Consider the following 12,291-nt stretch of genomic DNA (forward strand, 5'->3'; position numbering starts at 1 on the left):
CTTGGTGTTACTAACAGGTTTCCCCTCAACATTCATCTTCTGTCCCTGGTGGTAAACCGTGACAAGGTTTTGGGAAGAGGGTTAGGGAAGACATTCACATTGTGCAGTCGGTTCGTTCTCTTTCGAATAGCAGAAACTTCACTTCGCAAGTCTTGAGCCTTGTTCCTGTTGGCAATGGTTTGATTTTCCAACATCTGGACTCCAGTGGACAGGTTTTCAAATCGCTCCATCATTTTCATTAGTTGACTCTCAATCAAGTTAAGAAAAGTGTCCAGCTAAAAACACAGGCATAGAGTTCATTACAAAACAATTCTCCAGGTGATGGTATCACACTCTCAGCAACAATCAACATCCCCTGTTTGCAGACTGCCCTGACCAGGGTCAACTGCTCCTAGACCCTTTACAGGAGCAATTATCAAGCAAACTGATACTGAGCCATCGAAAGAGGATTAGATTAAATAACCAAAAGCACAATTGAAGAGGTCAGGTTTTAAGCTGCCTCCCCCAGTGAGACGGGGGTGGGGGTGGGGAGGGGGAGATGGAGGGAAGGTGGGCAGAGGAGAGAGAGGAAGGGAGGAGAGGAGAGAGAGGGGGAATGGGAGAAAGAGGGAGGGAGGGGGGACAGGGAGAGAGAGGGAGAGGGAGGGAGAGAGAGAGCAGGGAGAAAGGAGGGGAGAAATAGAGAGAGGTAGAGATGGAGAGAGGGTGGGGGGAAGAGAGGGAGAGGGAAAGAGGGAGGGGGGGAGAGAGAGAGGGAGGGGGGGAGAAGGAGACAGAGCAGGGAGAGAGGGAGAGAGGAGGGGAGAGATAGAGGGAGGGGGGAGAGGGGGAGAGGGAGAGAGGGAGAGAGAGAGAGAGAAAAGTGGGGGGGGGGGGAGGGAGATGGTTTTAAGGAGGGGGTAAATTCATAGAATCCCTATAGTATGGCAACAGGCCCTTCTGCCCAACAAGTCCACACCCACCGTCTGGAGAGTAATCCACCCAGACCTGTTGCCCTACTATTGTATATTTACCCCTGGCTAATGCACCTAACCTACAAACCCTGAACACTATGGGCAATTTCCCACGGCCAATTCACCCTAATCTGCACATCTTTGGATTGAGGGAGGAAACCCATGCAGACACAGGGAGAACGTGCAAACTCCACAGAGACAGTTGCCCAAGGCTGGAATCGAACCTGGTAGAGAGGGAGATAGAGCATGGGGTAAAGTGGGGAGAGAGAGAGGGGCAAGACAGGGAAGGGGAAGAGAAGGAGAGGGGAGAGAGAGCCTGGTGGGGGTGGGGGTGGGGGTGGGGGTGGGGGTGGGGGTGGGGGTGGGGATGAGAGGGAGAAACAGCAGGGTTGGAGGAGGGAGGGAGAGAAACTGAGGGAGTGGGAGGGGGAGAGAATGGGAGAGAGAGAGAAGGGGAAGAGAGAAGGAGAGAAAGGGAGAAAGAGTGGGGCGAGAAGGAGGGAGAGCGAGAGAGAGACAGAAACAGTTTAGAGAGAGAATTCTGGAGCTTCGGGCCCGGGCAGCACAGGGAGATGGGCGAAAAGTAACATGGTGTGCGTTCAGCCACACGCTGCAGAATTTACCGTGAGCTGAGGTTTACAGTGAGTTAGATATGAGCCAGCAGCTCATTGTGGAGGCAATGAAGGTGGAAGTAACAAAGGTTCTCATGATTGTTTCTACAGTAGATGAACTAAGGCAGGGGTTAGGGAGTGGAGAAGGTGGAATTGGAATTCATCAGCGTTGGTGATGGAGAGGAGATGGATGTTCAGCTCAAGGTCAAATTGGATGCTGAAATGTCAACCTGTCTGCTTCTACCTCAGAGAGTAGCTCTGCAGAGGAATTGGACCAGCAGGAATAGAGTTTGTGCTGGGGAGTGTGGCTTCAGGCTGCATTGCAGTGATCGCAGTAAACTTGTGCTTTGTGACCCTGAGCCTGACTGAAACATCAAGATTCAACAACGTCCTTGATCTTTATTTCACCCTGACCAGGAAATTGTTGAGGAAATGGATGGTAGGGGACCCTGGGGGATACTGATCACAGAATGATCACACTCAATATCACCCTGAGGCAAGTTGCCAGGTCCAACATATTAAAAATAAATGAAGGGATAATTAAACCACATTGTGGAGCCCATTTGATAACAATTCCAAAGCAAGGACACAGACATTCTAACATTGAACCTGACCATCCAATCTGTGTCAGCCTTTACCCCACACAGCAAAAAAACCCAGTCACATTCATCATCCCTGTTCATGTCTCTCTCACATCCCTTTGCCCTTCACTCTCCTGTTCAGACCAATCCTCAGGGTCAACACTGTTCCTTCCAGAGCTATGACCCTCTGAGTGTGTATGGAATTATAAAATTTGGCAATGTCAAAGTTTCCAGTGGGAAACCCTCCAACTCCTCACTGTACCATTTGTTTTCCCTTTTGTCTGTTCCGGGGAGGGGGAGGGGGGGTGATGGGGGTTGGGGGGAACTGATGTTTTTTGCCTGGCTGTTGTTACCCTGTTCGGGAGCAATGATGCAATTATTGGGCTACATCAAAGGGAAGATAAGGGGCAATTGTGATTAAAAGGAACAGAAAATGGTGAAAATTAAGATGCATGGGATCCACAGTAACTTGGCTGTGTGGATTCAGAACTGGCTTGCCCATAGAAGGCAGAGGGTAGGGGTGGAAAGGGGTTTTTCAGGCTGGAGATCTGTTACTGTTGGTGTTCCACAGGGATCTGTCCTGGGGCCTCTGCTGTTTGAGAGAGACATAAATGACTTGGATGAAAATGTAGATGGGTGTATTAGTAATTTTGCAGACGATACAAAATTGCGGAGCTGTGGATAGTGTAGAAGGTTGTCAAAGGACATAGGGGGATATAAATCAGTTGTAGATATGGGCAGAGAAGTGGCAGATGGAGTGTAATCTGTGTGAGGTGCTGCACTTTGGGTGATCAAATGTTAAGGAAAAGTATACAGTTAATGGCAGGATTCTGAACAATACTGATGTACAGAGGGATCTTGGGGTTCAAGTCCATAGCTCCCTGAAAGTGGCTACACATGCAGATAGGGTGGGAAAGAAGGTGTATGGCATGCTTACCTTCATTGATCAGGGAACTGAGTACAAGAGTCAGGATGTCATGTTGCAGCTTTATAAGACTTTGCTTAGGCCACACTTAGAGTATTGCGTTCAGTTCTGGTCACCACATTCCAGGAAGGATATAGAAGCTTTGGAGAGGGTGCAGAAGAGGTTTCCCAGGATTAGAGGGTATGATCTATAAGGAGAGGCTGCAAAAAACTCAGGCTGTTTTCTCTGGAGCAGTGCAGGCTGAGGGGAGACTTGATAGAAGTTTATAAAATTATGAGATGCACAGATAGGGTTGGGGATCAGAATCTTTTTCCCCAGGGTTAAAATATCTAGGACAAGGAAGTTGTATTTAAAGGGAGAGGGAGAAAGTTCAAGGGAGATGTGAGGGACAGGTTTTTTTACACAGAGAGCTGTAGGAGTCTGCAATGTGCTGCCAGGGAGTGCTGGTTGAGGCAGATACGATATGATTTTAAGAGACTCTTAGATAAGCACATGAATATGCATGGAATGGAGGGATATGGACCAAGGGCAGGCAGAAAGAATTTAATTTGGCATCATGTTCGGCACAACATCATGGGCCAAGGGGCCCGTTCCTGTCCTGTACTGTTCTGTGTTCTAAAACTCACAGCGTGTATACACAGAACGGTGATGTTTCAGGTTGATCACTTTTTTTTCAGACCTCAGTCAGTCTCCGTGCTGTCAGGGCTGCAGCTATATATGGATCCAGATTGGTCAAGGCATCAAGTGGACAAGGATATCGGTGAAGTTTCAACAATAATCAGAGTACCTCACCTTTACAGAGCTGAGCTTTTAATTTCCAGGCTAATTTTAAACTGAAGCTACATCTTAAGCACCTTGTTGCCTGGTTTACGAGTTCAGTGACAGAACAACAATTCCTGTTGCACGACAATCCACTGGAACCGAGAAACTTACCTTCTTGATGGAATCCTCAGCAGCAGCAGTGTTATTCCTGGCCTTTTGCAGTGATTCCTCAGCTAACGCCAGCTTGGAGTTTGCATCCTCGACATTGAGTTTTACATCAGTCACATCACCATTTACCTCTGCAGCTCGATTCCTGGAAAACACAAGAAAAATCAAAATAGACAGAAATGAGTGGGCGAGGTGAGGAGCCTGTGACAGGCCCCTGTGACCTTGATGTGAATTTCCACAGAACCCTGACAGAGGTAGGGCAGGTAGATAAGATGATTAAGAAAGCAGATGGGATAGTTTTCTCCTTATTCATTACGGCACAGAATCCAAGAGCAGGGTGGTGATGTTGGGGCTGTACAGAACTTTGGTCAGACCACAGCTGGAGTACTGTGTGCAGTCCTGGTCTCTGCACTATAGGAAGGATGGGATTGCACTGGAAGGGGTGCAGAGGAGATTGAGTAAAAAATGAGATCTGCAGATGCTGGAGATCACAGCTGCAAATGTGTTGCTGGTCAAAGCACAGCAGGCCAAACTAAAGGACTTGCCACTCCCACTTCCTCCAAACTAAAGGAGTTGCCATCTCCCACTTCCTCCAAACTAAAGGAGTTGCCATGACTCCCACTTCCTCCAAACTAAAGGAGTTGCCATGGGCTCCCACTTCCTCCAAACTAAAGGAGTTGCCATGGGCACCCGCATGGTCCCCAGCTATGCCTGCCTCTTCATAGGATATGTGGAACAGTCCATCTTCCGCAACTACACTGGCACCACCCCCCACCTTTTCCTCCGCTACATCGATGACTGTATCGGCGCTGCCTCGTGCTCCCGCGAGGAGGTTGAACAGTTCATCAACTTTACTAACACCTTCCATCCCGACCTGAAATTCACCTGGACTGTCTCAGACTCCTCCCTCCCCTTCCTAGACCTTTCCATCTCTATCTCGGGCGACCGACTCAACACAGACATCTACTATAAACCGACTGACTCCCACAGCTACCTGGACTACACCTCCTCCCACCCTGCCCCCTGTAAAAACGCCATCCCATATTCCCAATTCCTTCGTCTCCGCCGCATCTGCTCCCAGGAGGACCAATTCCAACACCGCACAGCCCAGATGGCCTCCTTCTTCAAGGACCGCAGATTCCCCCCAGACGTGATCGACGATGCTCTCCACCGCATCTCCTCCACTTCCCGCTCCTCCGCCCTTGAGCCCCACCCCTCCAACCGCGACCAAGACAGAACCCCACTGGTTCTCACCTACCACCCCACCTACCTCCGCATACAACGTATCATCCGCCGTCATTTCCGCCACCTCCAAACGGACCCCATCACCAGGGATATATTTCCCTCCCCTCCCCTATCAGCGTTCCGCAAGGACCACTCCCTTCGTAACTCCCTCGTCAGATCCACACCCCCCACCAACCCAACCTCCACCCCCGGCACCTTTCCCTGCAACCGCAGGAAACGTAAAACTTGCGCCCACATCTCCACACTCACTTCCCTCCAAGGCCCCAAGGGATCCTTCCATATCCGCCACAAGTTCACCTGCACCTCCACACACATCATCTATTGCATCCACTGCACCCGATGTGGCCTCCTCTATATTGGTGAGACAGGCCGCTTACTTGCGGAACGCTTCAGAGAACACCTCCGGGCCGCCCGGACCAACCAACCCAACCACCCCGTGGCTCAACACTTTAACTCTCCCTCCCACTCCACCGAGGACATGCAGGTCCTTGGACTCCTCCACCGGCAGAACATAACAACACGACGGCTGGAGGAGGAGCGCCTCATCTTCCGCCTGGGAACCCTCCAACCACAAGGGATGAATTCAGATTTCTCCAGTTTCCTCATTTCCCCTCCCCCCACCTTGTCTCAGTCGGTTCCCTCAACTCAGCACCGCCCTCCTAACCTGCAATCCTCTTCCTGACCTCTCCGCCCCCACCCCACTCCGGCCTATCACCCTCACCTTGACCTCCTTCCACCTATCCCACCTCCATCGCCCCTCCCCCTAGTCCCTCCTCCCTACCTTTTATCTTAGCCTGCTTGGCTCTCTCTCTCTTATTCCTGATGAAGGGCTTATGCTCGAAACGTCGAATTCTCTATTCCTGAGATGCTGCCTAACCTGCTGTGCTTTGACCAGCAACACATTTGCAGCTGCAGAGGAGATTGCCCAGGATGTTGCTCATTGGATACACAGGGGCTGATGAGAAGGTTGTTGTTTGAAGTCTACAACTTTATGAGGGACATTGATAGTGTGGGTAGGAAGGGGTGTGTGTGTGTGTGCACGTGAAATGTGTGTGTGTGTGTGTGTGTGTGTGTGCGCGCACGCGCACGTGTATGAGTGTGTAAGCGTGTGTGCATGGTGGGGGCAGTGACCAGGGGGATACATTTACAATAAGACTTAGAAGCGTAAGAGTGCAGTTGAGGAGACAGTGCTTACCCAGAGGAACTCACTGTCTGAAAAAGTGACTAAGTCAGATCCTCTGGTAACAGTTAAGCAGCATTTAGACATTCACTTGCATTTCCACCGCCAGCACAGTGGGCCAAATGGGATGAGTGGGAGGTCAGAATTTTGCAGACTGGTGCAGACACTTTGGCCTAAGTGCGGTCCCTCAGTACTGTAAAGGATTGAGACTAGACAGGGTGGGAAAACTCAGAGTGAAACCCAGAGACAAACATACACAAACCATGGCGGGCCGAGGACAGGCGAGGGAGAGCAAGCAGGAAAGGGAATGGTGTAACTGGGCTTTAAAGAACAGAAAGGAAGACGTATTGTGAAAATAATTTGGATATTTCTGACAAGCTGTTCAACACAAGAGGCATTGCTGCCCTCCTATTTCTCTCCTTGGCCCAATCATACTGTACAGACACCCGGGGATGATCTCCTTTACAATGACCTTTGCTTGCATTTCCTTGCTCACTCTCTCTTCTCCTCCCTGTGGCTTCACCCCTTCTATCACTTATGTGTTTCCCTCTCTGCCTCCCTTACTTCTAATCCCTTTCTTTCCCCCTCTCCCCTCTTTCTCCCCATCCCTCAGTATCTCTCCATTCTGCCCCTCAGTTGTATTCCACTCCCTATCATACTAGTCCCCTCACCCTGCGTTCCCTCTCCCCACCCCGAACACAGCACAAACACTCACTTCACTTTCTCAGCCCGTTGGAGCAGTTGCTGAGCGAGCTGTAGATTTTGCGATGTGTCGTTGAGGATTGTGTCGACGTCCTTGATGTTTGCCATGGTGTCTTTAATGTCCTGCAGGATCCTGCGAATGTCCAGCAAGCTGACAGGGAACGAGATGTTCAGGACCATGTTGGCCAACAGTTCAATGCTTTCTGGGTCTGCGCCTTCCTCTGGGAAACAAGCAACATTCAGTCAGAGAGAATGTTTGAAACAGCTCCCCCCAGCATTACTAATCGCAACCAGTGGGTAGGATGAGCCCTGGGATGGAGGGATTATCTTATCAGCAAAGGTGACACAGACTCACTCTACTCACACAACTCTACTCACTGGAGTTTCGAAGAATGAGAGGTGATCTCACTGAAACATATCACATTCTTAAGGTGCTTAACAGGGCCAAAGTTGAGGGGATGCTTCCACTCATGGGAGAGTCTGTGACCAGAGGGCATAGTCTCAGAATAAATTTAAGACAGAGATGAGGAGGAATTTCTTCCCTCAGAGGATTGAGAGTCATTGGAACATTTTGACTCAGAGAGCGGTGGGGCAGATCCCTTGTGTATATTCAAGGATGAGATTGATAGATTCTTGATCACTCGGGGATTCAAGGGTTACAGAGAAGGAGCAGGAAATGCGGAGTTGAAATGCCCATCAGTCATGATTAAATGGTGGAGTGGACTAGATGGGCCGAATGGCCCCACCTCCACTCCTATACCTTTTGGTCTTATGGAAAGTGGATGTGAGAAATGTCGGATTAGCTGTGATCTTATTGAATGGTGAAGCAGGCTCGAAGGGCTGAATGGCCTACTCCTGTTCCTATTTCTGATGGTTTTATGGGTCTGTCTCATTGGAGAGACGATCTCCAGAGGAGGGGGAGGGGGTGCGGGGGGGGGGGGGGGGGGGGGGGGGAGTGGGAGTGGGGATGCCGGGGGGGGTCAGTGACTCGGCTGGGTGTTCAGGGCTCGTGTCGTGGTGTAGGAGCAGTTGGCAGGGTGTGTTAGAGAGCTGGTGTTCTGCCTTTTCTGGATGAAACCTCTAAGCTGCACAACAAAGCCCATCTTCAGCTGAAGTTAGTCACTGTTGCTGAAGGAAGGCCATCTCTCTGTTGCTGACCATTCCTTGTCAATGTTCTTGGGAACACCAACACGGGTGGGGGCGCAAGTTGTGAGGATGACACCGGGTCTGCAGAGGGATATAAACGGGGTAGGTGAGTTTGTAAGAACTTGACAGGCAGGACGTAATGTGGGGAAATGCTGACTTGTGCTTTCGGTGGAAGGTTAGAGGAGCTAACTATTATTTAATTGGCAAAAAACTTTACAAAGTTGCAGCACAGAGGGATTTGGGAATCACAAAAAAAATAAAAATCCCACCCCAAGTTTAGCAGGTAATAGAGAAGGCAAATTGAATGTTGGCCTTTATTTCAAAGGGAATGGAATAGAAAATTAGGGAGGTTTTGCTAAAACTGTACATGGCATAAGTCAGATCACAGCGGGAATACTGTGAACTCCTATGTAAGAGACGATAGACTGGTAGTAGAGCTAGGCAAAAGTGAGGACTCCGATGCTAGAAACCAGAGTTTAGATTAGAGTGGTGCTGGAAAAGCACAGCAGGTCAGGCAGCATCATTGGTAGTGGAGCTAGCCTTGGAAGGTTCTTAGATACATCGCAGGAGCGGGAGGAGGCCATATTGCTCTTTGAACCTGCTCTGTCTGGTCAATCTGATCCTGACCAATCAGCTATCTCAGTGCCATCATCCTGCTTTCTCCCCATATCGCTGGATGCCTTTGCTATCCATCAATTATCAATGACCTTATTGAATATATTCAATGACCAAAACTCCACATATATTCAATGACCAAAACTCCACATATATTCAATGACCAAAACTCCACATATATTCAATGACCAAAACTCCACAGCCTCCCACAGGTTCACCACCCTCTGACTGAAGAAATGTTTCCTCTTTACCCTGTATCCTGAGACTGTGTCCCCTGGTTCTAGACGCCCCCACTCAGAGGAAACCTCCTCCCTGCAGCCGCTCTGTGCAGTCCAACTGGAACGTGATATGTTTCTATCAGATCTCCTCTCATCCTTTAGACTTTCCTGAATGTAGGCCCAGGTGAACTCATTTCTCCTCACACACCGATCCTGCCATCCCCAGTATCAGCCCAAGATAGTGACAGGGTAGGGCTCCTGAGCCAGACCTCCTCTGCTCCATCCACTTCATTTCTTCTTTTTTTCTCGTTTCATGGTTTTCTTTCCTTTCTGCCTACCTCCCGCCCAAGGACAGCTTCAGTGGCAGTGAGCTGGGCCAGTATGGACTCCCAGGCTCGAGGTGAGGGGCAGTGAGGAGACTCCCAGGCTTGAGGTGAGGGGCAGTGAGGAGACTCCCAGGCTTGAGGTGAGGGGCAGTGAGGAGACTCCCAGGTTCGAGGTGAGGGGGCAGTGCGGGGCACTCCCGGTCTTGAGGTGAGGGGACAGTATGGGGACTCGCAGTCTCGAGGTGAGGGAGCAGTGCGGGTGACTCCCAGTCTCGAGGTGAGGGGGCAGTGTGGGGGACTCCTGGTCTCGAGGTGAGGGGCAGTGCAGGGGACTCCTGGTCTCGAGGTGACAGGCAGTGCGGAGACACCCGGTCTCGAGGTGAGGGGCAGTGCGGGGACTCCCAGTCTCAAGGTGAGGAGCAGTGAGGGCAAGCCCGGTCTCGATATGAGGCGCAGTGTGGGGATTCCCAGTCTCAAGGTGCGGGGTAGTGCGGGGACTCCCGGTCTCGAGGTGAGGGGGCAGTGCGGGGGACTCCCGGTCTCGAGGTGAGGGGCAGTGCAGGGGACTCCTGGTCTCGAGGTGAGGGGCAGTGCGGGGACACCCATTCTCAAGGTGAGGTGCAGTGTGGGGATTCCCAGTCTCAAGGTGAGGGGCAGTGCGGGGACTCCCGGGATCGAGGTGAGCGGCAGTGTGGGTCTGTCAGTTCCTTCTGGTTTCTTCTTGTTTCTCTTTCTCTGCTTTGGAAGAGCTGTAATGCTGAACTTTTAACTTTATTTCTTAATTTTTTCTAATTTATACCTAAAGATTTAGACCTGGGTATCTTTATACCTGAGATGGTGCAGGAAATGGTGACTTTGTGCACTTTTCACTGTGCTCCTGTACTTAAGTACACGTGACAATAAAACATAATTCTAATTCTAGTATGCAACTGTGGCACTCCCCCTCTATGGGAAATTTATCCCTTAGATAAGGAGGTCAAAACTGCACACAGTGTTCCAGAGGAGCTCTGACTAAGGCTTTGTATAACTGCAGTAAGATATCCCTCCTTCTGAACTGAAATCCTCTTGCAATGACGATCAATATACGCTTAGGACCAGACCGGTCAGGAGAGTCGAGACTGTGGTGCTGGAAAAGCACAGCAGGTCAGGCAGTATCCGAGGAGCAGGAGAATTGACGTCTCGGGCAAAAGTCCTTTGTCAGAAATAATGAAGGGCTTTTGCCCGAAACGTCGACTCTCCTGCTCCCCGGATGCTGCCTGACCTGCTGCGCTTTTCCAGCACCCTACTCTCAAATCTAATCTCCAGCATCTGCAGTCCTGACTTTTGTTCAGGAGAGATGTTAGGAAACACTTCACACACACAAAGGGTGGGAGCGGTTTAGAATCTCATCCACAAACAGCAGGGGATGCTGAATCAGGTGTTAGCTTTCAATCTGAGAGAGATACATTTTGTTAAGTAAAGGGATATGGGGCAAAGGCAGGTTTATGGAGTTAGGCCTCAGACCAGCCATGATTCATTAAATGTTGGAACAGGCTTGAGGTGCTGAATGGCCAACTGCTATTCCTGTGTGCCTGCCTGTCTACATTCACTGTCCAAAGACACACAGGTCCCTTTGTACATCCACACTTCCCAAGATATCCCTGCTTAACTAATACTTGGTCTTGTAGTTGTTTTAGACTGAAGGGCGGCACGGTGGCACAGTGGTTAGCACTGCTGCCTCACAGCACCAGGGACCTGGGTTCAATTCCCACCTCAGGCGACTGACTGTGTGGAGTTTGCACATTCTCCCCGTGTCTGCGTGGGTTTCCTCCGGGTGCTCCGGTTTCCTCCCACAGCCCAAAGATGTGCAGGTTAGGTGAACTGACCATGCTAAATTGCCCGTAGTGTTAGGTGAAGGGGTAAATGTAGGGGAATGGGTCTGGGTGGGTCGGTGTGGACTTGTTGGGCCGAAGGGCCTGTTTCCACACTAAGTAATCTATCTATATTTCACATTTAGTCACATTGTGCTGTACCTGCCGTATGTTTGCCCACTCCCCCAACTTGTCTCAATCACCCTGAAGCCTGTTTGTGTCCTCCTCACAATCCAATCCAGCTCTGTGTTGTCAGCAAACTTGAAAATATTGAGTTTGGTTCCCTCATCCAGGTCATTGATAAACTTTATGAATAGCTGGGGCCCAAGCACTCACCCCTGTGGTACCCCCGTAGTCACTGCCTGGAAAAATATCCATTTACTATCACTCACTGCTTCCTGTCTGATAACCAACCCTCCCGGTATATTACCCCCAATCCCATCATTCAGGACCTGTTTTTGAAATCTTTTAAATCCAAGTACTCCACATCCATTGTTTCTCCATTATCTATTCTATTAGTTACATTCTCAAAAACCTCCTTAAGCATCGGCTCCCATTCATAAACCTACACTTGATTTGCCTAATTATAATAAGGCTTTCTAAGTATTCTGTTATTGTAACTTTAGACTCTAGGTTGATCCTGTAATGGAGGGACTGTGTTCTAAGGAGAGGTGGAGTAGGTTGGGCCTGTGTTCATTGGAGTTTCGAAGAATGAGAGGCAGCCTTCCTCAGGGGATTTGACAGGGGAGACGCTGAAAGATTATTTCCCCCGTGTGGGGGAGTCTAGGACCAGAAGGGCATCATCTCAGAGTAAGGGGTCACCCATTGAAGACAGAGATGGGGAGGAATTTCTTCCCTCAGAGGGGAGTGAATCTGTAGAATTCTTTCCCACAGAGGGCTGTTGGGGCTGGGTCATTCAGTCTATTCAAAGCTGAGACAGACAGATTTTTAATAAGGAAGGGGATCGAGGGTTATGGGGGAGAGGCAGGAAAGTGGATTTGAGGATGAT

General features: G+C 50.0%; 1 protein-coding gene across 3 annotated transcripts in view; it reads right to left on the minus strand.

Annotated features, from left to right (window-relative positions):
- lamb2l (laminin, beta 2-like) overlaps positions 1 to 12,291 on the minus strand; it is a 171,607-nt gene that overhangs the window by 9,633 nt on the left and 149,683 nt on the right. For all 3 annotated transcript variants that reach the window (XM_060835294.1, XM_060835295.1, XM_060835296.1), the window contains 3 exons: positions 7,141 to 7,348; positions 4,004 to 4,145; positions 99 to 275 (listed from right to left, as the gene is read on the minus strand). In XM_060835294.1, coding sequence (XP_060691277.1) covers positions 99 to 275; positions 4,004 to 4,145; positions 7,141 to 7,348 — 527 coding nt within the window. The remainder of the gene's footprint in view (positions 1 to 98; positions 276 to 4,003; positions 4,146 to 7,140; positions 7,349 to 12,291) is intronic.

This window comes from Hemiscyllium ocellatum, chromosome 14 (assembly GCF_020745735.1).
Source record: "Hemiscyllium ocellatum isolate sHemOce1 chromosome 14, sHemOce1.pat.X.cur, whole genome shotgun sequence".
In the NCBI taxonomy this organism is placed as follows: domain Eukaryota; kingdom Metazoa; phylum Chordata; class Chondrichthyes; order Orectolobiformes; family Hemiscylliidae; genus Hemiscyllium; species Hemiscyllium ocellatum.